At 33.8% G+C, this 25,416-nt stretch overlaps 3 protein-coding genes and 1 long non-coding RNA gene across 11 annotated transcripts; 2 read left to right on the forward strand and 2 right to left on the reverse strand.

Annotated features, from left to right (window-relative positions):
- Positions 1–3,911: 3,911 nt before the first annotated feature.
- Positions 3,912–6,360, reverse strand: LOC133671034 (proline dehydrogenase 2, mitochondrial-like). Of its 3 annotated transcripts, none has more exons than XM_062091650.1 (4): positions 5,971–6,360; positions 4,592–5,237; positions 4,261–4,501; positions 3,912–4,149 (listed from the first exon to the last, which is right to left on the reverse strand). In XM_062091650.1, exons 1-4 carry the CDS (start codon positions 6,334–6,336, stop codon positions 4,110–4,112), a joined length of 1,293 nt encoding a protein of 430 aa, XP_061947634.1. In that variant the 5' UTR covers positions 6,337–6,360; the 3' UTR covers positions 3,912–4,109. The 3 variants fall into 3 exon arrangements, with proteins under 3 accessions (XP_061947634.1, XP_061947633.1, XP_061947635.1); XM_062091649.1 differs by having other exon boundaries at positions 5,767–6,360; XM_062091651.1 differs by lacking the exon at positions 3,912–4,149 and having other exon boundaries at positions 4,360–4,497; positions 5,767–6,360.
- A 3,894-nt stretch (positions 6,361–10,254) lies between these two features.
- LOC133671165 (uncharacterized) lies at positions 10,255–12,832 on the reverse strand. Of its 3 annotated transcripts, none has more exons than XR_009834218.1 (5): positions 12,533–12,832; positions 12,387–12,446; positions 11,513–11,683; positions 11,312–11,428; positions 10,255–10,575 (listed from the first exon to the last, which is right to left on the reverse strand). It is a non-coding gene; the product is annotated as an uncharacterized LOC133671165 (long non-coding RNA). The 3 variants fall into 3 exon arrangements; XR_009834217.1 differs by having other exon boundaries at positions 12,523–12,832; XR_009834216.1 differs by having other exon boundaries at positions 12,387–12,828.
- A 1,070-nt stretch (positions 12,833–13,902) lies between these two features.
- LOC133671467 (uncharacterized) lies at positions 13,903–19,703 on the forward strand. Of its 4 annotated transcripts, none has more exons than XM_062092236.1 (7): positions 13,903–13,996; positions 14,786–15,143; positions 15,907–16,052; positions 16,776–17,052; positions 17,619–17,891; positions 18,480–19,007; positions 19,514–19,703. In XM_062092236.1, exons 2-6 carry the CDS (start codon positions 14,835–14,837, stop codon positions 18,960–18,962), a joined length of 1,488 nt encoding a protein of 495 aa, XP_061948220.1. In that variant the 5' UTR covers positions 13,903–13,996; positions 14,786–14,834; the 3' UTR covers positions 18,963–19,007; positions 19,514–19,703. The 4 variants fall into 4 exon arrangements, with proteins under 4 accessions (XP_061948220.1, XP_061948219.1, XP_061948221.1 ...); XM_062092235.1 differs by having other exon boundaries at positions 13,949–14,138; XM_062092237.1 differs by having other exon boundaries at positions 13,949–14,113.
- Positions 19,704–21,095: 1,392 nt separating this feature from the next.
- LOC133670518 (uncharacterized) lies at positions 21,096–24,470 on the forward strand. Its single transcript, XM_062091028.1, has 6 exons — positions 21,096–21,369; positions 22,008–22,341; positions 22,438–22,654; positions 23,052–23,589; positions 23,685–23,783; positions 23,969–24,470. Exons 1-6 carry the CDS (start codon positions 21,300–21,302, stop codon positions 24,226–24,228), a joined length of 1,518 nt encoding a protein of 505 aa, XP_061947012.1. The 5' UTR covers positions 21,096–21,299; the 3' UTR covers positions 24,229–24,470.
- The last annotated feature ends 946 nt before the right edge of the window (positions 24,471–25,416 follow it).

The raw sequence follows: 25,416 nt of genomic DNA on the forward strand, positions 1-25,416 counted from the left end.
TTTTAAAATTTAACTTGGAGGTCAACTCGGAGCAAGACTCAAATCACAAGTCGGATTAACCATTGATCGAGATCAACATAAGGATAAAAGTGATTATTATTATAGTTTTAAAACTCGACTCGATGATCGACACTAAGGAAGGCCTGAGTTATGGGTTGAAAGGGTCAACATAAGGACCAAAAGTAATTATTATTATATTTTTAAAACTCAACTTGGTGGTCGATTAGAGGCAATGTCTAGACCACAAGTTGGGAGGGTCAACTTAGATTGATACGAGTCAATGTATGGACAAAAAATATTATTATTATAATCTTAAAATCCAATTCGAGAGTCGATATAAGACGGGGTCTAAATCATGAATTGAGATGGTCAACCCGTGTTTACCAAAAAAAACTAAAAAAGAAATCAAAGCAATCTTGTTTCCACCAAAAAAAGATCCAAACAAAAATCAACGAGGTTTTGGCTCATTGGGTTAACTATAATTTTTTATCGAGTTAGATTATGTCAATCATTTCTCAAATTTTGTTTAACTCAAACCTATTCAAGTCCCGAGCCAACAGGATACTAGATCAACTTGTTAAGTTAGCTTTGATTTTATATCTATAGTTATTATAAAATTATTAATTTCAAGACTCATTAATATAAATTAAAGTAAAATAAATATTTAATTATTTTTTAACATAAAATAAAAGAATCAATTTCACCGTATTTAAAATAATATATATATATATATATATATATATATATATATATATATATATATATATAAAGAACAATACAGAAACAACCAAGGATGGTGTGAACGTTGATGATGATGAATTCTGCAACGAATTTATAATAATGAAAAAGCTGGTTCAGAACGCCATTTTCAGGTTGTTGTGATCATCCAAAGTACTTTCGAAGACCATAGTTTTATGCTAATTACCCTGTTTATCTGCAATCTGTCTGTCTGTCTGTCTGTCTCTGTATATTTTTACAATGTCCTTGGTTGCTCTACTACATATCTTTTATATCAGTTTTCTAAAACAAACCATCCGTGTCTTCAATTCGTTTCTTTTCGTCTGTAAACCCTACCCTTTGATTTTTACTCTGTTAATGTTAACACCCTACTCCTAACTCCTATTTCGTTGTTGTCGGTCTTCTTCAGAGGGATAATTGTTTGCTGTGCTGCTAATTTTCATTCCTTACATAAATATCTTAGCCCGCCTGTGTCTTTTGCAATCTTTTGGAACATTCATTGTTTGGGTGACAAGGCATCTGATCATCTGCTATCTCTGTCTGTGAATATGATGAAATCTTTGATTTGCTTGAGTGAATAGGTGATTTGTTCTGTTTTGCATTCCTTTCCAGCCTCGCTTGACATTTAATTTATGGATTGAATGAAGGAGAAATAGTTCAGCTGGACTTGAAATTATAGGCTGAATTTCTTGAAGCAAGCGTGCTTTGAGAATAGATCCTACATGTTTTCCTTGTACAATTCGAGGGTTGAATAAAGGCTGTTGGATTATGCATCTTCCAGGCACCAGACAGAGGTCCTGCAGGACTACATGCCATGGATATGTTTCTTCATGATTATGCGTGTGTAGGGGAAGCTTTGCGTCGAGCTACAAGCTAGGGCATCTGGAAAGAAAGCTAGAAGCAAAGATCTAAGAGTTGCTTTCTTTAGTTATAAACCAATTTTCTCTCCATTTTCTATCATTGATTTGAATTAATCAAAAATATTTTATATTACTTCTTGATCTAATTTCCAAATTCAGCTAATTTTGTTTTAAAAAATTGCATCAACCGCAAAGAATTCAGTGACACTCAACCAAGCACAGAGCTTACATGCAGTTGATGCTGGTAACTATTAATAATAAAGTAACACAGACATGGTGTCTAATTTATTAGTTTACTTAACTATATATTGGAAAAAAGTTCATTTGTTGAAAGTCATAATTCCCACCTCTTGTTTTATCTATTTTACACAAATTTTGACAAAAAGGCCATATATATATATATATATATATATATTCCAGATGATTTACCTAAAAGAAGAATTTCAAATTTCTTGGTAGCCAAATGTTTTTATATAGTTTTTAAGAATTATCATTTTTAATTTTTAGGGAAACAAGCACCTTTGTTTAAAATAATGTATAGTTTGAATGAAGAAATGAATGAAAGTTTTTGACTGAGAACTCCTAAGCATGGTTTTGAAGCCCGGTCCGGCCCGGCGGGTCCACCCAGGACTGGAACCGGGTTGGGTTGAAAAAAAATAAAATAAGAAAAAACCTGGTGTGACCCGGTTTATCCGGTAAAACCCGATCAAAAACCCGGTTACAACTTGTTGACTTTTGTTTTTTTTTTACTAAAATGATATCGTTTTAATTTTTTAAAAAAATTAACCTGGGCAACCCGATGACCTAGTCAAAACCCGAAACCTTGGATCATATTTTACCTTTTCAAGAATATTATTTTGTTTTTATTGTTCTATAATTACTTAATACATCTAGTTGTGCGGCAAACTCATGTCAAAACAATGACAGTGATGACTTTTTTTTTTAATTTTATTTTTTAATATTTATAAATAATTTAAAATTTAATTTTATAAATTATTTTAGTTTACTTTTTATAAAATTATCTTAATATTAAAAAATTATCATGTTATTTAATTGATACTCAATTTTACAAGTGTTTATATTTGTTATTTTATAACTAAGAAAAAAATCATTTTAAAAAACAAAATTTTAAACATAATAGAGTGATTGTGAATTTGACAGATTGAATTGTGAAGTCTAAGTTTGTGAATTTCACATATTAAATTCTGAAATTTAAATCAATCTAATATGTCAAATCTTTTTTAAAAAATTATATTAAATTTTTCTTAAAGCTAACCCATGTTTTTTTTTACAAATTATTTAAGTTGTCTTAAAACCTACTAAGTTGACTAACTTATATTGAGTTAATTTCTACACAGTTTAATTTTAAATTCAAATTATATAAAGAATTTAACCAAAAATATTTAAAATTAACTCACTAAACCAAATTTAATAACAATAATAATCGTATTTTTATGTCCTGAATATTTATTTTACGTTCAAAGAATCCTGATTCGAGAGCATGATGGTGTAAGCTAGCCTCTGAGATGTGGCAATTTCCATAGAGAAGAATTGCTTGGTGAAATTATTATGCCACATTAAACCTCACATACCTAATTTTAAGCCTAATTCATCTTGTTTGGTTACATCAAAGCTGGCTTCCCTTTCTCCAGAAATTTCTTGCGAACTGAGAAATTGAGTATGGATTGCATTTTGGATCTTTTTCCCACATCATCTAGTCTTCAGATACAATTCTTATCCTTTTGACCTAACACAAAAATTAATTGAAGGATTTGATCTCCCCCTCACTCCACCATCAGCTCTTGCCCATTATTTTAGGACAAAATATGGAACATAATAAACACCAAGGAAAAGATGGATGCTACAAAGATTTGTTACCACACAACATAAAACTGGAAACCCTCATCATCTAGGGTTCAAGATCATTAAAATAAGTTGACTAGCAACTACTCCTAGCTGGACTTTAATGGCAGCCATCCATATCATGGAAACAATGTCATTTTCTAATGGCCGTGTTTTAAGATTCTGTCCTGGTAATTTCGACAGTGTAAACGGCTCAGATTGGGGCAGAGGCAAGTTGATATTCGATTGCTGATTACCTAGCATGTGAATTTGAATGCTTGCAGTAAGGCAAAGAACCATTCAAGTCTCTTTCAAGCTTTGATGTACAAGAACTTTGCTGAACTCATGAAAGCTCTATTTGATTACAGTTTGCTTTCACAGTTTACATCCATATCAACATGCTTGTCCCTTTGAGGGTAAGAAAAGAATGACTTCAACTTTTCAGGTTGTAGTGAAGCAGAAGGGAAGATCTAATTAAATCTGTCGCAGGACATTACCATTCAATAATTCTACGAACAGTTTTCTTTTTGTAATACAGCATGAATTACTTTGTATTAACGAGTAATTTGCTTTTGATTACATATTTACATTACATCTAAATTTTATTTTTAACTTTCTTTATTTGTAGAGATTGTTATCAGCTTGTCATTGAAAGCTTTGAACTTCACTTCAAAATATAGCAGCTTTAAGCCTTCTCTTCAACTCCTTCCTGCAGAAAAACAAAAATGAAGCGTATGGCGTGTTAAAGTGACTCTTGGGACCTTTTTCCAAAACCCTCCTTTGGTTTTAGATTCTTGAGTCTGTGTTAAAGTTTGTTTACCTCGTGAGTTCCCTATCAATGCTTGAAGCAGATAACAGTCCCCTATTCTCTTCAGCCCTCCTTAGAAGGTAAGGGATAACCATCTCAATAGACCCGTATGGCGTGTATTTGCTAACCAGAAAACCTGCATTGCTTAAACCAAATGAAAGCGCATCTGACATTCCATATAGCTGTGCAAACTCAAGCTTTTGGTTCCTCTTCTCAATCCCCAAGTCTATTGCCTTCGTCGCTGCCAATCTTCCTATACAATGTACACAGAACCCTGTATCAAATCCAAAGGCAATGCCGATGGCTATAATTAATCACACATGAGTCTCCTTCATCTCTTTACCTGATTCAACATTATGTGTTGCAAGAATGACTGCATTTGAGCTATTAGCGATCTTTTCAAGCATGAAAGAAGCACAATCATTGTAGCAAGCATGTGTCTCTTGAATACTATTGTGAATTGGAGATTCATAGCCTAACGAAGAGGCTATTTTTCTTTCACTTGACATATAAGCACCCCTCACTAACTTAATCCCCATAGGAACTCCCATCTTGTCAGCGGCTTTTGTTGCAAGTAACAACCTCTCTTTTGCGTCTTTCAAGTAGGCTTGAATTGTACCATACACAATGCAATTACCATTTTTGTTGTACTTGATTGCTGTCAAATACGTCAAGTAATCAATGGCAGGTTGAACTGATATATGCTCTGCATCCACCGTCAACGGGATATTGACCTGGACACATTTTTCACATAGTTTCCACAATCTCTCCTGGCCTAATTGGAGATCATTCTCTTCTTGTGGAGTTAATGGTTCTGGTTTTTTAAGTGTATGATACAAAGGGCTAGAATCAGAAAAAATTGGAAAACTGTTCTGTTTCCATGGAAGGTTGAAGGAAGGGTCTCTTTGTTGCCACCTTAACAAATCACTAACTCTCTCTAACAAGCTTAAGGGGCAGATTGCTGTGACCTTTGCCACCACACTGCTCACCTGATGCAAGTAAAAAAAACATAAAATTAGCCTACAATATTTGAGTTGGTTTCTTTCTGCCAACATCAAAGAAAGACAAAACAAACTCGATAAGATCCGCGAAAGCTTGCCCGAGGACACCCCACTCCTAAAACCAAAGGAAAGAAGTGTTCTTGAGCTAGTGTGTTCAATTTCTGATGGGGCACCTCAACCATGAAAAGGACAGTCCTTGTTTCTCATTCTGTCACTTTCCGTGATGCATATATTGCCAAACTCTTATGGTCAATGGTGTGCAATATGACCAATGGAGTCCAATTGGACACGACTGCTTGCACATGATCAACTTGATCAAGGATTCTACTCGCATCCTAAGCTGTAAAACTAACATACACAGCAGGATCCATATCTAATTTCTAAAGCAATTTCAAGAGAAACAGAAAAGAGACCCGAGATCCTTGAAAACAAATTAAAGAAAGAGCAAAATTAACTTGATAAACAGAAAAAAAAAATGGGGCTAGTTATGGCTAATTGAGGAAGACATAAATCTTACAGAAGATGGAGGAAGAGACATGGCTAATTGAACAGAATCAAGAAACCCTTTCAGATTCTGATCACAAGCATCATTATTACTTGTATATTCAACAGCAAAATCCAACATTACTCTCAAACCGGTTTCATTAACTCTCTCAATACACCTTCTGGCCTCAACAGCATCTTCTCCAGCACAAAAGTGTTTAAAGAACGTATGCCTTACCGTCTTTAACACAACATCACGTACAATATTATCTGTCTCCATAATCCTGGAATTCATAACCCACATCCCAAAGTCAACCAGAGGACCTATAGAAACCAAGTGAAGAATTGAAGATGCGTGCAATAGTTTGGTGGTTGGCAAATTTGAGAAAAGTTTTTGATGGTCATTAAAGTCTAGAATGGATGGTTTTGCATGTTCTTGAATGATAGTGGGAGGTTCTTGGATAGGGGGTTCGGGTTTTTCAGCCAAATTTAGAGGAGAGGCGGCGGCGGCGGCGGCTTTGGAGGAGGAGGAGGTGTTAAGAGACCTTGTGATGAAGAAACGGAGGTTTTGGAGTTGTTTTGGCGGGAGAACTTTGGTGGCCATGAAACTTGAAAGGTGGGAGAGATCTCAGGCTTTCTTTTTTCCAAGTCTTGGGATACGGAGGATTATATTGGAATTGTATTTTTACTGCAATTTATGACTTTATAAAAAAGGTGAAAATTGATTTAAAAAATAAATATTTCCAGTTTTTTTTATTTTAATAAATATTTTTACATTTTTACTGCAAGAGTCATTGGTAGATCTATAATCTTAATTTTCACAGATTAGTTTTTAAATTAAGAAATAATTTGATTTTATTATGTTGTGTTGGATATTAGTTTTACTTCTTAGTATTTCTTCATTGTGATTATTTTAAGTAACATCATTTTTGTTTCCTTTTTGCTATATTGTTCAAGTTAATCCAAGTAAATCAATTCTTTTTATTTTATATAAAATAATATTATTTAAAAAAATAAAGAAAAATAACTAGTTATTTTTTAAAATTACTCTTTTTTTTATTTTTTTATATAAAATAAAAAAATAATGCTGCAAAATATTAAAAGAGAATATACCATACATTCAGATTATAAATAATGTTTTTTTCTTCAGTTTTATTTAGATTCTGCTTTCAAATACATCTTTACTAGTGACAAAGCCTCTTTTTTTTCTTCAACAAATATTTACTTAGAGAGCAAGTTATTCTTCTAATAATATACCTAAACGTATTTAGTAGATGTGATATAGATTTAAAATTTGAATTAGAAAACAACATTCCTTTTTTGCACTAATTTTTAAGGGAATGCATTAATTGGATTTAATACTTGAATTAGAAAAAAAACATTCCTTTTTTGCACTAATTTTTTAAAGGAATGTATTAATTGTGTTTCTGATATAGATTTAAAATTTGAATTAGAAAATAAAATTCCTTTTTTGCACTAATTTTTAAGGGAATGTATTAATTGGATTTAATACTTGAATTAGAAAAAAAAAACATTCCTTTTTTGCACTAATTTTTTAAAGGAATGTATTAATTGTGTTTCTGATATAGATTTAAAATTTGAATTAGAAAATAAAATTCCTTTTTTGCACTAATTTTTAAGGGAATGTATTAATTGGATTTAATACTTGAATTAGAAAAAAAAACATTCCTTTTTTGCACTAATTTTTTAAAGGAATGTATTAATTGTGTTTCTGATATAGATTTAAAATTTGAATTAGAAAATAAAATTCCTTTTTTGCACTAATTTTTAACGGAATGTATTAATTGGATTTAATACTTGAATTAGAAAAAAAAACATTCCTTTTTTACACTAATTTTTTAAAGGAATGTATTAATTGTGTTTCTGATATAGATTTAAAATTTGAATTAGAAAATAAAATCCTTTATTGCACTAATTTTTTAAAGGAATGTATTAATTGTGTTTCTATATAAGTTAAAGTGCATGAAAACGAGAAAATTAAAAAGTTAAGTCAATACATCTTTTACATAATACTAGATACATGATCCGTGTGTTGCCGCGAGTTATTTTTTTTGTATAAAAAATATTTTAAAAATTAAAAATTAAAAATTAAAAATCTTGGGGTTTTCTTCAAAGTTATACCCAAAAATCTTGGTTTGGCTGCAACGCTTGACCTAAGAGTAATATTTATAATATTAATAATAAAATTAAACTTGCATGACCCAAGTTTAAGTGAGCCTGACTACAATACCGGACCCAAGAATATTGGATGTGGGTCTGGCTATAAGGTCGTGTCATAAAAGTGTGATAATTAAATAGATTAATGAAAAAAACAAAGAAAAAAAATCAACAGGAAGGAAAAAACTAATGAAGAAAAGGAAAAAAATTGAATTAATTGGGTTAACCTTTAAAACCAGGTTATTCTGTAAAACCTGGGATTCGCGTCATGAAAGTTTGATAACTAAATAGAAAAAAAATGACGGGTTTACCCAGAATTAACCGGGTTAACCCATCAAACCAAGTTAACCCGTCATGCCCAGGATACGTGTCATGAAAGTATGAAAGTATGATAATTAAATAGAAAAAAAATTAACTTTAACAAACTAAACTAAATGAAAAAAATAACTCATCAAAAATTAAAAAGAAAAAACAAAAGAAAAAAACAGTAATATAATATAATAATAATAATAATTATTATTATTATAATTATAATTATAATAATTATAATTATAATGAAAAAACATGGGGAAAATTTTAAAAAATAAAAAAAACGTGGGGAAAGCTAAAGCTAAAGCTAAATTCTCAACTAACTCAATATTGAAAAAATAAATTTAACAAAGATAATTTAAAAAAAAAACATGTGAGGGAAACACTGCAGCCAAACAAAAACCATGTAAGGGAAACATTGTAGTAATCTATAGTGTTTTTTTTTTTTAAAAAAAAGCTACAGAGCTAAGTTCTCAACCAGCTCAATATATAAAAAAAACCGACAAAGGCTATTTAAAAAAACAAAAAATCAATTTTGGGTAAAAGATATGAAAAAAAAACATGTAAAAAAAAGGAAACAAAAGCGGAAAAAAAACACGTAGGGGAAGTTACAGTGTTTTAAAAAAAAGATAAAAAAACTAAATTTTCAACCAGCTTAATAGTAAAAAAATAAAATCAACAAAAATAATTCTGAAAAAAACAAAACAAAAAAAAAGAAAATATGTAAAAAATGACAATTTTGGGAAAAAAGAAAAACAAATAAAAAAATAAAAAAAACATGTGGGAAAAGTTAAAGCTAGATTATCAGTCAGCTTAATATTGAAAAAATAAATTTGATAAAGATAATTTTTTAAAAAAATATATGGAAAAACACTGCAGCAAAACAAAAATTATATAGGGGAAACACTATAGCAATCCATATTTTTTTTAAAAAAAAAACTACAAAGATAAATTTTCAACCAACTTAATATAAAAAAAAATAAAATCTACAAAGACTATTTTGAAAAAAAAATAAAGAAATCATAAAAACAAGAGAAAACAATGTATGAGAATATTATAGCAATCCACAATGTTTTAAAGAAAAAAACTGCATAGTTAAATTTTCAACCAGCTCAATATTTAAAAACAATTAGCAAAGATAATTTTGAAACAATTTTTTTTTTAATTTTTTTGAAGAAATCAATTTTGGGTAAAAAAAAAAGAAAAAAAAACATGTAAAAAAAAAAAACAAAACCTGCTGCTACAGTGAAAAACCTACGTGTTTTAGAGTTCTTATTAATGATAAATATAACAATCAAACTCAATGACATGATTTATTTATTATTATTAGCTTTCACAAATTAGCAATATGACAAATATAAATATAGGCCCATTATAGCCTTAATTAAAGAATAATTTCATTAACTATCTAGGCTTAGTTGTAAGAGTTTGAGATCAAGAGATTTGCTTCCTTTATGATCTCATATTCGAGTCCTGTAGTTACTAATATAATGGTCACTGGAAGTTTACATGGTCGTTAACTTTAGAGCCCGTAGAATTTGTCGAAATGCACACAAGCTGCCCCGGACACCCACGTTAATAATAATAATAATAAAAAAGAATAATTTCCTTTTGAAAAGGAATCAAATTCTTATATTTTCCAAGTTAATCTTTTGATTAATGTATCAAAACAGAAAAATTAAAATTAAAATAAAATACTAGGGATAAAAGGTTATATCTTTGAATTTTAAAATGACAAGAATTTATATCTTTATTTTTTTAGGTTTCTGTTCTATCATTCTAACCATCATATTTATGATTCTTCTAGAACTTCTATCTTGAAACCCTAATCAAATTTAACCTTAATGGTTGCCAGCACCATTATTAAAGGGAAGATATGCCGACACTTCCGTCAAATTGCACGGGCATCCACTGCTTAGGAATAAATTCTGACGAGACATTAGCTTCATTAGAGCCTATGCTTTTGCGTGTGGGGCGGAAAGTAAACTACTATACAAGATGCAGCAAATGCATGGAACTTATCAAAAAAAGGCGATTCTTCAATGGTGCTCTTGATATCTATCTTCTTATTGAAAAACTAATCATGATGCTTCCAAGAAATGTGTATCTGCAGGCTTAGCACAGGGGACCAGACAACATATATCTTCAACTATTCTACAGGTGTTTAAGGATGCTCATGAACAATTTTGCAACTGCACGTTTTCTCGATGATGACACAGATGAAGCATTTCTGTTGCCCTAATTCTGTGATGATGTCCCACTACCAACCCAATCTGGCTGGATAAGAATTCTGTGTCAGCCAAAATCTTTATGAGCTGGTTAGCACAAGAAACTTCTGTTGGCTTGCAATCTTTAACTAGGAACAAGAAGCAAAAAGAAATGAAGTGAATCAACTCTCCTTCTAAGAAGTACCAAGTGTAATTATTACCAAGGTAAACAGACCTGAACATATCCAAATAACAAGGAGTACGGAATCAAAGTTAAAACTCCATAGTGGCTGGCCTTTTCCTAAGTTTGAGGAAGCGGTAAGCCACCCCTCTAGGTTATGGTATTTGAAATTGTAATGTAGATAAATATGCATCTTGTAATTCTGAACTTGGCTAAACAAATTATCAAGAAGCGGTCCCAGCTCCTTATCAAGGCATTCCAAGTGTAAGTGTGCACGAGTGGTGTGCGTGGGAGAGAAACAGAGGAAATTCAAGCCTGATTTCATCAGCAGAGGGCATCCTTCAATTTTTTTTAACGCTAACAGAGGATATAATTCTTTAAGCTACTATTTAAGTGAAAAGTTGCAAGTGACACCACCATTATATGGTGTATGCACTGTCAAGGAAGTTGATGGGTGATGATAACGCTTCCTTTCAGCACTCTCCCTGAAACACCAAGCCACCACAACAAAGCCACATGAAAACTTGTTGAGATGTATAAATGCAAATCTTATCGCATCGTGTTGCTTTATCTAGCCCAGTTTGTGCTGACTTGACAGTGATCTATATCTATGATTGTAGGGAATTAGCATCTCACAGCCAATAATCTGCGCTAACCACAACTTTACAAATGTGAACAAGAAGCTCTTCGTATAAATGAATTACCTGATATAATCCCTCCATTGGAGCATGGACCGCTCCTTTCAGCAATGCAACCAGCAACCAAAAAGCATCCTCTTCACTCATATAAAGAAGCAGCAAACCAGCTAAAAATCCCATCCCCTGCATTTTTTAACAATTGAACTGTCATTCTCCAGTCAGTGAATTAAGTCAATTTAAGATCCATAAATCACACAAGTCTCAGACCTGAACATATCCAACATCTCTATCATACACAGAGTAAGCCTTCAAAACATTGTACAGCGACCTTTGACCAGGACCATGTCTCTGCTGGAAGAGAACATGAGATGGGAAGGTCCGAGAAATATCTCTAATTATATCCAGCTCCGATGCTGATGTCTCATATATAACTAGTTGCTGCAGTAAATATATAGTTTCATCATTATGACACAAACTAATCTATGTGTGGCTGTGTGCACATGCAAGCAGAGGGAAAAGCGCATGAAAAGCTAAAATTAACATCAGAAACCAAGAACTGTGCATTCATTTATTCTTTTTAGGATATAATTCCCCAGCCACTTATGATCTTTTCACAGATAATGTACTGGTTATGTACTAGTAAATTTCTCTAAGAATAAATCCCAAGTCAATACTTGTAAAATCTCTTTGCACGTCAACAGTGAAAACAAATCACTCCTGTGTTTCTCTCATATGAAGGCACATCACAAACACACATCAGAAGACTGAGCCTTATTTGGTCTATTACATGCAAAAGCTCATTAGTGTCTACCCTATTAAGGTGCCCTAAACAAAAGTTTTATCTCCTCATAAAGCAATTTATCCTTCCAAATTTGGTTCAAAGCGAGTAAGGATAATAGCCTTGGGGTATTAGAAAGGATTAGCAAAAGAGCTTCTCAAAACCCTCAAGAGGTCCAAAACCCTCTTAGCTACCCTGATGGAAAACTAAAATTGTCAAAAATAGGTAAAGAAGAACGAAATCCTTTGTCTAGCTTAGATTCCTTACAAAGAACAAAAGAAAGAAAAGCACTGAAGGACACATGATTGGATGCCAGTAAGGACTATAGAAAAGCACTGAAGAATATGATTTGTTTTACTTTACCGATTGTACTAGCAAAATGATCTACAGATGTTTTTGGAATAAAGCTTCATTGTATGTAATCTGCAATAATCAGCACCGATCCATTAATTTTTATGCGAGAGTTGTAGAGCCCTTGTCAGAGCCAAAACTTTCATACATGTATATACCAAAGCAGCTCCCTGGATAATGTTCATAGGTACTGTTCCTACAGATACCATGTTATCCCCTTCTGCTTTAACATTTATAAGCATGGCAAGACACAATTGCTCATCAAGTTTTCCCAGCTAATCCCTTCCCTGACATGCTACTTAGCTTCGCTGCTTCCTATCCTGCTTAGTCAAGCTTTGATTTGAAGCTAGCAGAGAGATTGAATTTCCTATATTACTAGTTAGGCCTTCTCTCCCTAGGGAAGGGGATTATAGAGACATAACTGTCAAGTAGATGGGAAATAGAGGCATTTTTTTACAATCTTTCTCAAGGGAAAAGGCCCACGGTGCAATTTATGACTTGGGAGAAATATACGGAGGATTATATAGGAATTGTATTTTTACTGCAATTTATGACTTTATAAAAAAGGTGAAAATTGATTTTAAAAATAAATATTTCCAGTTTTTTATTTTAATAAATATTTTTACTGTAAGAGTCATATTGGTAGATCTATAATCTTAATTTTTACAGATATTATTTTTTAAATTAAGAAATAATTTGATTTTATTATGTTGTGTTGGATATTAGATTTACTGATTAGTATTTCTTCCTTGATTTGATTATTTTGAGTACCATCATTTTTGTTTTCTTTTTACTACGTAAATTAACCAAAGTAAACCAATTTTTTTTATTTTATTAAAAAATTAAAATAATATTATTTTAAAAAAATTTAAACAAAGAAAAATACTCAGCGAGTTTTGATATGGTTTTAACTAAATTTGCCTCGGGTTGATCAAGTCACAGTCAATCCAAGTATTTTTTTATCATTTCACGTCAGGTTAATTCTCTTTTAATTTTTTTTAGAACCCTGCCCGATTTAAACTCCTGAGTTATGAGTCAACTTGTCCGATCAAGATGATTTTAAAATAGTAGTTTCTACACGTTTTAGGTTTTACCTTTTATTTTCTCTTAGTTTACACCAACCCATTTCTTTTTTTTTCTTCTTCTATCATTGGATCTGCTTCTACTGGGATCTGCATAATTTTATACAGCTTGACCTTGCTATCTTTATTTTATTTTATGTTTTTTTTTTGTGTGAAGGGATATGCATTTCTATACACATTTTATGGAAAAATTTAGAGAGAGAATATCCTAATCATTTGGCTCAGCTTTTATTCTAGCATTTTAAGCTGACCCAAACAATTAATTAAGATTGTTTTATTTTTTATTTTTTTTAATGCCGTAAACAAAAACTCTAGGATCTTGATCATGCGTAAATCTTGGAAGAGACAAATCTGAGAGCAGAGCACGAATATCCAGATAACCAACCACACCCCTCAAGTGGCAATTCAGTTAATTTACCAAACATAATAAGAGATAAACGTAAATACACAATTTATTATTTATTTAAATCTATTTGCCTGGAATTTTGATGCTCTTTCAGTTTTAGCCCTTCCAAGCCAGAGCAAGAACAGAGCAAAAAGGTGACACTGACCCTGATATTCATCTTTTAAAGATTCTCCTTTGTTAAACAATCAAAACCCTACTCGTCAGTGGGTTCATTAGAGACCAAATAAACTAAATTGAAATCACCATTGAAGGTTCTTCTTTTTTTGGTCTTTTGAGGCAAGAGTTCTGTAATCATACTGCCATTAATTAGTAGTTAATTCCTTAATTGTTATTGTTTTATTCCTTAATTAACATGAAATTGTTAATTTCTTAAGATTTCATCGGAGAATCATTGAAAGTAAAGTTTTTTTTTGGTAAGTTATGACTGGAGGAATTGAAGCACTTGATTTTTGCTTTCTTTTTGTTGTTGTTGATTAATACTTTATTGGGCTATTCTTTGATTGATTTTAGGCCGTTTTGGTCGGTTTTTTTACTGTGTTTTAGCTATAATGTGAGAAACCCATTTTGTGTTTTGCTGTTAATTTGAAGAAATCAGTCTCTGCCACAGTGAAGTTATTATGGATTTTCAATTTAGAAAGCAACTTGATTGAATTTGATATGTATATCACCATTGTATCACTACTTTAATGATTTACTTGTTGAAGTCACTGGCTTTTTGAGTTTATGATAATTCTAATCACTGTGTGATTTACCACTGACTTGCACGCCATAACTGAAATCAGTACATTTTAAGGAACATGAGCTCAAAGCAGTTTGTTTTGATATTTGATGTAGCTTTAAATTGTCTTCTGACTCAGCTCGGAAACTCTTTGCTTTGAATTAACCTATAATTAAAATTTTCATTTCATGTTGTTTTTGCACAGCCACTTGTAATTTAACTACGAGGCAGAATTAGACGTGACATATAGAAGCATGGTTACTGCCCAGCATCCAAAGAGGAGAGTGGCATTTATCCTGATTGATGGGTTGGGTGATGTATCATTGCCAAGGCTTGGATACAAGACTCCTTTGCAAGCAGCAAACGTGCCTAACTTAGATGCTATTGCATCTGCCGGAGTTAATGGCCTTATGGACCCTGTTGAAGTAGGCTTGGGTTGTGGAAGTGACACTGCTCACCTTTCTTTATTAGGTTATGACCCACGAGTGTACTACAAGGGTCGAGGAGCCTTTGAGTCCATGGGTGCTGGATTGGCAATGTCTCCTGGCGATATTGCATTCAAAGTGAGTATACATCTTTGCTTACTTCAACCACTTTTCAAGGTTTATTTTATTTTGGTCTTGCCCTTTGGATGATTACTACCTTGTTTTGTATTAAGCATGTGGGATGTTGTCGTAGTAAATAGAGTTATTATATTCCATACTTAAAGAATGAACTTTGTCATTTACTCATGAACCTTTACTCACTGCATGCACAACTGAACAAAGAAACTATATTTAATACCCTAGAAACAGGGATTCTTTATCAAGAGAAATTGTACATGATTACAACATATGTGCTTAGATCTTGAATTTAATCCCATGTGCTTCTTCCTTTTTTCTTGTGATGCATTTTTAAATCAGAGAAGAGCATTCTTGAATTATCTTGCTATTGTTTTTTATTTATTAATGGGATTATGCTCTCCAAATTAAAACTCTTCTGCCTGTCAGAGAGTGAGAACATTTAAAACGTTTGTTACTCACTTTCATGGCCTTAACGTGAATCTCTTTCCCCCAATAGTCCCTTATGTTTTACCTATATATTAATACAGAGAGTTGTGTCAACTTGGTGGGTAGAAAAAGCCCTGCAGTCTGTGAAGTAGACAATTTTCCAGCTCTAACATAGCTCAATGGTTTTTTCCTTTCCATCCCTTTCTAATTTTTTTTATTCATATTTTATGCTTCCAGTTACATTTTTTGCACACTAAATTTTAACATTGGAGAAACTACAATTTGTTGTTGTTGGTTTACCCATTTAATGCCATTTCTGTTTGCTTTTTATCTGCAGTCAAATTTTGCAACATTAGATGAGGAAACTGGAATAGTCACCAGTAGAAGGGCTGACAGGCATTTTGATAAAGAAGGGCCAATTCTCTGTGCAGCTCTGGATGGAATGAAGTTGCCGTCTTTCCCGGAATATGAAGTCAGAGTCAGGTGCAGATTCTTTGCAAATGCAGTAACTTCTTGATTAATCAAGACAACAAGAATGCACTCAAATAAACTGGATATTCTAAAAAAATTAACTGGCCACCCTTCTTTTTTTTGCAGTCACCCTTCTTTATCTGAAATTTATGGACCCTCAAATAAACCGATTAGATGAACTTGCTTAGACTAGGTTAGTCACAAACTCTTTGCAAACTTCTTCACGTCAATGAACAATTTGAGTTAATCTTGCTCTTGTTGGCTGCAAACAAACTCGAAAAATCAAACTCACATACTGATGTGAAGGAGCTCTTACCAAGGTTTTTTTTTAGGTGTTTGAGAATGGCTTAATTCAACTTGTTGCTTTAGAAAATTGCATCAACGATCTTCTCGTTTAAAAGTTTGATTGGAACCTTCAAGTTTCAAATTTTATTATATATATGCTAATTACCCTTTTCTGCTATTATTGTCTGGTTATTTGGGGGTGTTTGTGTCTTCTATATTGGTAACATCTAATGACTTTAAGATAAGGTTAGAGGAGAAAAAAAGCATGCCTAACTAAGCAAGTTCAACATGGTAAATGTGCTTGGCCAACTGTCTTTTTTCACTATACCACTCCAATTATCCAGTATAAACCCATGTAAATTCTCTGAAACCTATAATATGAAACATTTTTTGTCCTTTGGTTGATGAAGTTCAAGGTTCTTGTGTATGACAAGAAACCACTTCCTACAGGTATGCCACAGAACATAGATGTGGAGTGGTGGTGAAAGGGCCAAGACTGAGTTGTAATATATCAGGAACAGATCCACTGAAGGACAACCGCTTACTTCTTCAAGCTGAAGCCTTAGATGACACTGATGAGGCAAGACATACAGCTGCAGTTGTTAATGAGTTATCCAGGGAGATATCTCGTATTCTGGTTTCTCACCCATTAAACGCAAAACGAGCAGCAGAAGGAAAGAATATTGCTAATGTTGTCCTCTTACGAGGATGTGGCATTCGAATTGAGGTGCATTGTCTCAATCCTTCAATGAATCATGGCCATTTTTTCCAGATAAGGCAGTGAGAAATCTAGGAAACGAAATCTCAATTTCTTATTCATTTTAGTCATCAGGAGATGGGAATTGCTTTATCAATTGAAAAACCTCATTGATACTGTTCCCTTGATGTTTACTTTTTTGATGAACAATAACTGAGCCAACATGAGAAACTTCTAGATTATTCAAGTATTGATTTGGTCCTGGGCTTGGTTGGGTGGTCTGGCTTTTCGTTGTGAATGTCTCATTGTTTGGATGAAAAATTGTATGGGAGGTAAAATTTCACATCTAGCAACACTAAACATCACTGGCGGCATGAGAGGGGCAGGACTGTTGCATTCTGCTGCCATGTCTGTGCAATAATTAAGGTTGCAACAAAAAATTGATGGATTTTAATGTTCTTATTTGAAGATTATTGGGTATAAAAGGAACAAAGAATCTGAAATTTTCAATGAAGAGTTGTATCATATGAGATGTTTTATATATAATCTTTTTATGCTGTACAGATTTGAGTATATTTCTTATTATTATTGTGCAGGTTCCTTCTTTTGAAAATAAACATGGTTTATGGCCATGCATGGTAGCTCCCACTAAAATCATAGCTGGTTTAGGGCTATCATTAGATATTGATATCCTAGAAGCTCCTGGAGCAACTGGAGATTATCAAACACTTTTGACTTCCAAAGCAACGGTCATAGCTAAGGCACTCTCAGCTCCATTGGCGCCTTCTCCCAATGTATTTGTACCAGGGGAGGACGAGCACAAACCAGGACAACCAGATGGCTATGATTTTGGGTTTCTCCACATTAAGGTCTTAACCTTCTAAGTCCATGTATTATCTTTATCTTTTTGCCATTTTCACATCAACTGCACAATTAAAACAATGCTGCCTTTTGTAGCAGAATGAGATTTTTTATTGTATAGCCTCATTCATTCTTTTCTGTTCTTTAATTAAAACTTTCATTTAATCATTGTTAGATAGAAAATACTATCAGGAGCTTGCTAGCATTTTAGGCAGAAATTGTAAATTATGCTGTCTAGTCCCAGACCAAAGACTTTCTAGGAGATAGATCCTTTCCAGGATTCAATGCCCTCAAAAAAAGAACTAGACTGATTGAGCATAGACTGTAAGAGTTCAGGACATATTCAGCATTTTGTTTGGAAAAATAGCTCATTTTATTTCTTGACAAGGCTAAATTGAAGGCTCTAAAAATCATTTTATTGCTTGGAGGCTTTTTTTTTTCTCCCTAATTGCTTTACCAGTTTATTTTGTTCCCTTGTGACTTAACTGGTTTAGATAGAAAATTGTTTGAAAGGTTGAATGCCTGACCTCTATGCTTAGATTACAAGGTCTCAATGTCTGATTGGTGATTTATTTACTTGATTTTTGGTATCTCAGGCAATAGATGATGCAGGCCATGACAAGGCAAGCATTTTGAAAGTTAAAGCATTGGAAGCTGTGGATCGAGCTATAGGCCAGCTGGCCAAGCTCCTCTTGCAGGCAGAATCAACTGGAAAGTTCCAGTACTTCCTTTGTGTCACTGGAGATCACTCTACACCAGTTGAATACGGAGACCATAGTTTTGAACCAGTTCCATTTTCCATGTGCCGGTTGAGAGATTTTGTGGGTGCGGTAGGTGGAGAGTCTATCATAATGGAAACTTCCCTTGATCCATTTCCTCTTCCAGTTGTTAAGGCTGGTGAAAACCTAGTGGAAACTGAGAGCGCAGAAAAGGAGAGGAGCAGCAAACAGCTTAAAGCTTTCAGTGGTGATTCAGTTTGTGAACTTAGTGAGATAGCAGCAGCAAGAGGATGCCTTGGACGGTTTCCTGGGGGACAAATGATGGGTATTATCAAGGCATTTCTTGAACTAAATGCTTGAGCTGCTTCTCTACAAACTTCCAGCGGGCCTGGGGTTCTGAATAAGGTGATTTTTTGGCTGAAAAGTGATAAAGAAAAAGCCACGATCTGATGTTTCAAAATAATTGAAATTTGAAGGCTTCTGCTTTACAAAAATATGAACAATCTGTTCTAACGTGCAAAATTAACGTAAATCAAAATTACTACCGCTATGATCCTTCTTTCTTAGATCCTCAGATGCCCATGGTCAGTCCCCGCCAGTGGTCACACATATTGTCCAGTTTTGTGCAATCCATAATTTTGAAGACACCAAGATTCTTGTTTCCCTGCTCATTAACTGATGTGATTTGCCTGACCCTTTACAATTTTTTTTTTTATTCCAAAAGGCAAAAGCACTTGGTGATTCTCTTTTGAAAACTTGAATCATGATTTATTTTCTGTGCTCAAGTCTATCTCCTTGGTTAGTCATTCATGTCTGTCAAATATTGAATTTACTGAGCTGCTTGTTTTTGTTGCTGTAGTAAAAGCATTTATTGTCCAAAGGCTTACATGTTTTATGATGTGGTTATGCAGATTTAATAAAGCTGCTGGGAGTTGTACGATTGAGAAGCAACATTGGCACGAGAGGAGTTTTCACATTGTAATTTACTAATTTGATTAGTTCTAATAAAACAATGTGCGACTAGCAAATGATTTTTTCTTTCTCTGTTTTTGGGGAGGTCCAAATGGTCTTCGATATATAGAAGAGTCGTCATTTTCGCCATCGCTCTTAAAACGTACCATCCACCATTTTCTGTTTACATATACTATGCCAGAGTAAACACAGAAGAAGTGCTTGAGTATGCAATTTGCAATACATTCTGGGATCTATTCAAGTAAAGCTCTGATACTGACAACTTTTCTTCTCAAGCTGGTGCTCGAACGCAGTTTATATGCCCGGACGCTCCCAATCCAGACATAGGCAAACAGAGAGCTGGGGTTGGCCTGATTCCTATAAGTAACAGCATCCCCAGAGCCTGTTGTTAGTTGCATGCATTTGGTTGATGGGTGTGGAAGGGTTGGCCTGATTCCTATAAGTAACAGCATCCCCAGAGCCTGTTGTTAGTTGCGTGCATTTGGTTGATGGGTGTGGAATGTGGTATAGTTGAATTTAATTCTCATTTTTAGGTTGTAATAGTTGACAAGGATTCACTAGAGCCATCTATATTGAAAACACAATCTACTTTCAGGGGATGTTTGAGAGTGCAGTAAGAGTTATATCTCCCACTTCCACTCCACTGACTGGGGCAGAAACTTATATGTGACAAGGCCTCTTTCCCTGTACAGGAATTTCCCAGGTGCTCTTTCAAGAGAGCCACCGGGAGGTCCGCACACTGGTTACCTGGTAGTTACTGGTGAAGAAGAAGAAGCACAAAAAGTATTTGATGAATGTGTATAATGAAAATTGCATGAAAATTGAAGAAAATATTTTAGTTTTTTTTTTAGGGATAAAAACCTCATCTTCAGCCGAAACTTGTATTTAAAAATGAGAGAAAAACTTGCTTGAAATGTATGATTTAAATAGGTGTTTGATGACAGAATACATGTTGGTGTATGAGAGGTCGCAGAATCTTGGTCTAGGAACAAGAAATTACAATATGAGTACAGGCATTAAGTAGGTATCCTTACCTTCGCTATTTATAATAAACTTCTAGAATTATATAACTGCAATTTTTTTTTTAAAATGCATGCTGTAAATACAGGGGATAATTTATTAGACTAATTTATTGAAAAGAGCTAGTAATATCTGTATTTAGATGACCAGAATAATTTATTAAACTAGCTGATCAAGAAGAATTAGTAACATCAATATGTCTAATTATTGAGATATTAAACCTATCTTAAAATTAAAGTATATGCTTATATTTTATGTGAATTGAAGATGATAAAGTAAAATTAAATACAAAAATCCAACTCAAAATTTTTCAATGATAAATTTATTTTCATGTTCTGTATTTTCAATTCAATATATTTATAACTTAATTGTTTTTATTTTTTATTTTTTTACACGGCTACTTCTACTTCCAGGCAAATGTTCCTGTCTTCCTAGGTTAGTCAATTGAAATTCAGTGCATACACTACAAAAAAAAGAAAGAAAAAAGAAAGCAGTGCAGTTCATAGCACTCCAACGTTCAACCAAACAATGCTTCGTTTCCTACATGATCGCGTATCTTTAATTAATGCACATTAAATTAGGCGTCTACTCATCTTTCATGTGCCAAAAACTTGAATAACATATTAGTACTAGGTCTATACTTTGACTATCATTTCCAAGGTCTAAGACTGAACAACTTGGAAGTGAGAAAACCACAAGCTGGATATGGCCATTCAAGCAACTTTCATAGCAGATCCAGTTCTCATTTCAAGCCCATCAAGAATCTCCATCAGAGGTAAAATTTCTTTTTTCATCTTTCTTTTCTTGCGATCTTCTTTTTCTTTTATGATCTTGTACTTGTTAGGTTGTTGTGTTTGAGCTTCTATGGATATTTGATTTGATACAGACCACATTTGCACTTTCTTTAATCATGTGAAAAATTTTGATTACTGGATTGTCTGCTGAAGAATTTGGTAACCTGAAGTTAACTTGCCTGCATCTTTCTTGAACTTGGAAAGTCCAAGAAGATTGGTCAATAAAGCTTTTATATAACTCAAAAACCACTACTGTGTCATATACAGCATATAAGGCAGCTCAATTTTCGTGCAAAATGTTGTTGGTTGCGGTAATAACTGTAGATGTTTCCTGTCCAGAGGTGTTCAGAACGGTTTCCCTTAATACTATTCTGCAAAGGATTAGGCAAAAGGCTCCTGCTACTGCATAAGATTGCATATGTGAATTAGTAGTTACAGAATTGTTCAGTTTTCCATTTCTGCATCTTTTAATTTGTCAAGGCTACTCAGACTGAAGCAGTTCTCCATTACTTACCAAATACTCTCCTGTATTGATTTGTAGTGGACAGATTTATTCACAACATGATTGCTCAATATGTTGTCAATGACTTGTCTTCCTTGTTTCTGTTTCTCTCGAAAGGTTGGGAGCAATGTATTGGGTCTTTTATGTTGAAAACGAGGCCTAGGCATCTGAGGCTTTCAAATGGAGGCAGAGTCAGAGCAAGAGCTTCTCTGAACACTGATTTGAAAGCGGTTGGCATTCCTCATCAGTGGTACAATGTTGTTGCAGATCTTTCAGTGAAACCTCCTCCCCCACTGCATCCTAAAACATTTGAACCAGTCAAACCTGAAGATTTATCTCCTCTATTTCCTGATGAGTTGATTAAGCAGGAGGCAAGCACTGACAAGTTCATTGATATCCCGGAAGAAGTTCTTGATATTTACAGTCTCTGGCGCCCAACTCCATTGATCAGGTTTATTATGATATTACAATCATAGACTATGCGTTAAGGTGTTTTTGTACCTGGCCCCTGGTCAGAGGTATCTTACATGATTTTTGTTGCATTTAGAGCAAAGAGGTTGGAAAAGCTTCTCGATACACCTGCCAGAATTTACTACAAGTATGAAGGTGGCAGCCCAGCCGGATCCCATAAACCCAACACTGCAGTCCCACAAGTTTTTTACAATGCGCAGCAAGGCATCAAGAATGTTGTGACAGAAACTGGTGCTGGCCAATGGGGATGTTCATTGGCCTTTGCGTGCAGCTTATTTGGTCTTGACTGTGAGGTAGACAATGTTTAAGTTATTCATCAATCTCAACAAGTATTTTCACGCATTGAAATAGGCTGAATCAAATCGGGTTTACTCATAGTTCGGTTAACTAAAGAGCTATTGTATCATGAACTTCGCGACTTCAATTCCTCATTTCTATAGCAACGAGGACAGTGTATTGCATGGTCAGTAAAATATTCTTCCTTTAACGAGGGGATGGCTAGATTAAATCTAATTATATATGAAAGGGTCGTCTAGGCAAAGTAGCCACAGCCCTGCTATTTTATTTCAGAGGATCACCTTCCTAGTGCCTATCGAAGCTTTTGGTTTTAAAATACACTGATCCTGCACTTAAATTTTGTTACTATTCCTAACTTGAACCATTGGCATCTTCTTCTAAATCCTTGTACAGGTGTGGCAGGTTCGCGCTTCTTATGATCAGAAACCATATCGTAGATTAATGATGGAGACCTGGGGTGCAAAGGTACACCCATCTCCATCAAGCATTACCGAGACTGGGAGGAGAATTCTCCAGATGGATCCGTCAAGTCCAGGAAGTTTAGGAATAGCTATATCAGAAGCTGTAGAGGTTGCAGCTAAAAATGCTGACACCAAGTACTGCTTGGGGAGTGTGCTGAATCATGTTTTGTTGCATCAGACAGTCATAGGTGAGGAGTGCATAAAACAAATGGAGGCTATTGGTGAAACCCCTGATGTGATAATAGGATGTACTGGTGGAGGGTCCAATTTTGCAGGACTCAGTTTCCCATTCATCCGAGAGAAGCTCAATGGGAAAATCAACCCTGTCATAAAAGCTGTTGAACCTGCAGCATGTCCTTCACTGACAAAAGGTGTATACGCATATGATTATGGAGATACAGCAGGAATGACTCCATTAATGAAGATGCACACTCTAGGACATGACTTCATTCCTGACCCTATTCATGCTGGTAATGTGATGTTTCTATTAAAGACTCAGATATGTTTAAAGTTTCATTTTCTTCTTCTTCTAATCCTATATTGCAATACATTTTCTACACTGTAGGTGGATTGCGTTACCATGGCATGGCTCCATTAATTTCTCATGTGTATGAATTGGGTTTCATGGAAGCAATGGCAATCCCTCAGATCGAGTGCTTTCGAGGTAACTGTCTTCCTTCTTATGGACCAGCACCGATACAAGTTTCATTCATGTTGATAGCAGAATTATTAATGAACTGTGAAATTTACAGTCAGATTGTAGAAGTGGGGATCCATCATCCATGCATAATTAAATTGTCTTGGAGGCAATAAATAAAACGCTAAGCTTACAATTCTATTTCAATGCAGGTGCCATACAATTTGCTCGGTCGGAAGGACTAATACCAGCACCGGAGCCAACTCATGCAATCGCTGCTACCATAAGGGAAGCACTGCATTGTAAAGAGACTGGAGAAGCAAAGGTTATTCTCATGGCAATGTGTGGACATGGCCATTTTGACCTGAAATCTTATGAGAAGTATTTGCAAGGAAAGATGGTTGACTTGTCATTCGATGAGGAGAAAATAAGAGCATCATTGGACAAAGTTCCTCAGGTGACAAGAAATTGAGCCGGTACAGGTGGTGCTATGGAGGATGGACATTTTAGATTAAAAGGAGAAAATATTTATTGTTTGGTGAACAAGAGATTTTTTGCTATTAGATGCTTTTTATTGAAATTTAGTTGTTGCAATTAGGCTTTCAATAAAATACAAGACACAGACAACAGCATTTGCCTTGGTCTGAATCAGTGGTTCTGTCTTCTGCCACCACAATTACTTGTTTTCTTGTTATAAAACGTCACTCTTTGTTATATCGATGTCTTAAGTTTATACGCTTTGATTTTATCTTTCTTTGTTGCAAACCCTTGGCGTCGAATCAACAATATATATATATATATATATATATATATATATATATATATATATATATATATATATATATATATATAAGAAATCAAACATGCACTAGTGGCTTATACAGCTTCCTTCGGTGATGGAACACTGTCAACAGTGGTTGTGTTGGAAGCAGCGTGACGAGCTCTTGCTAATGGTCTGATGCATGGTTTATGGCTTATGCGGCTTCCTTCGGTGATGGAACACTGTCATCAGTGGTTGTGTTGGAAGCAGCGTGATGAGCTCTTGCTGATGGACCGATGCATGTTGATTGGGGAGCGACAACGAGGCTCTGACAATTTTTGTCTTCTTCTCCTTTCTTTTTTCGTTTTTCTTTTTATTGAGTCCCGCATGGGTCTCCCAACATTCAAAGGTTTTGTTGTATTAAATTTGATTTTTATTTTTTATTAGTGATTTTTGTTCTGAATTCTTTTTTAAATTCATTTTTTTAATTTTATTTTTAAATATTGAGTTGATTAAGAATTAAATTTTATAGTTTTTTTTTCAATAAAATAATTCCTTTTTCATGATTTAAGTCACAGACTTGGAAGGTTAATACAAGTTGAGATCGATTCTTTTTTATATTGTTTTTTATATTGATTTTTTTTTAATTTTATCTTTAAAAAATAAGTTTGTTGGAAGTTAGATTTCATGATTTTTTTTTATGGTGTGATTCATTCTTATGACCCGGGTAACAGATTTGAAAGGTTAACTTAAGTTACTATTGGTCTTTTTTTAAGGTTCTTTTTTTTTTACATTGATCTTCTCTTTAATTTTATCATTTAATGGTAGATTTGTAGGGAGTTGAGCTTCATGATTTTCTTTGTTTTTATTTCTATGAAGTTATCTCACTTTCATGACCTT

The sequence above is a fragment of the Populus nigra genome, chromosome 13, assembly GCF_951802175.1.
Source record: "Populus nigra chromosome 13, ddPopNigr1.1, whole genome shotgun sequence".
Taxonomy (NCBI): Eukaryota; Viridiplantae; Streptophyta; class Magnoliopsida; order Malpighiales; family Salicaceae; genus Populus; species Populus nigra.

Bases quoted from the DNA above. Each gene is read 5' to 3' on its own strand.
- LOC133670518 (XM_062091028.1), top strand. From the start codon at position 21,300: ATGGCCATTCAAGCAACTTTCATAGCAGATCCAGTTCTCATTTCAAGC. The intron at 21,370-22,007 runs GTAAAATTTCTT...TTCTCTCGAAAG, and splicing joins ATCAAGAATCTCCATCAGAG to GTTGGGAGCAATGTATTGGG. The intron at 23,590-23,684 runs GTAATGTGATGT...TCTACACTGTAG, and splicing joins TCCTGACCCTATTCATGCTG to GTGGATTGCGTTACCATGGC.
- LOC133671034 (XM_062091649.1), bottom strand. From the start codon at position 6,336: ATGGCCACCAAAGTTCTCCCGCCAAAACAACTCCAAAACCTCCGTTTC. The intron at 5,238-5,766 runs GTAAGATTTATG...TACTTGCATCAG, and splicing joins TGTCTCTTCCTCCATCTTCT to GTGAGCAGTGTGGTGGCAAA. The intron at 4,502-4,591 runs GTAAAGAGATGA...TACATTGTATAG, and splicing joins AACACATAATGTTGAATCAG to GAAGATTGGCAGCGACGAAG.
- LOC133671467 (XM_062092236.1), top strand. From the start codon at position 14,835: ATGGTTACTGCCCAGCATCCAAAGAGGAGAGTGGCATTTATCCTGATT. The intron at 15,144-15,906 runs GTGAGTATACAT...TTTTATCTGCAG, and splicing joins CTGGCGATATTGCATTCAAA to TCAAATTTTGCAACATTAGA. The intron at 17,892-18,479 runs GTCTTAACCTTC...TTGGTATCTCAG, and splicing joins TTGGGTTTCTCCACATTAAG to GCAATAGATGATGCAGGCCA.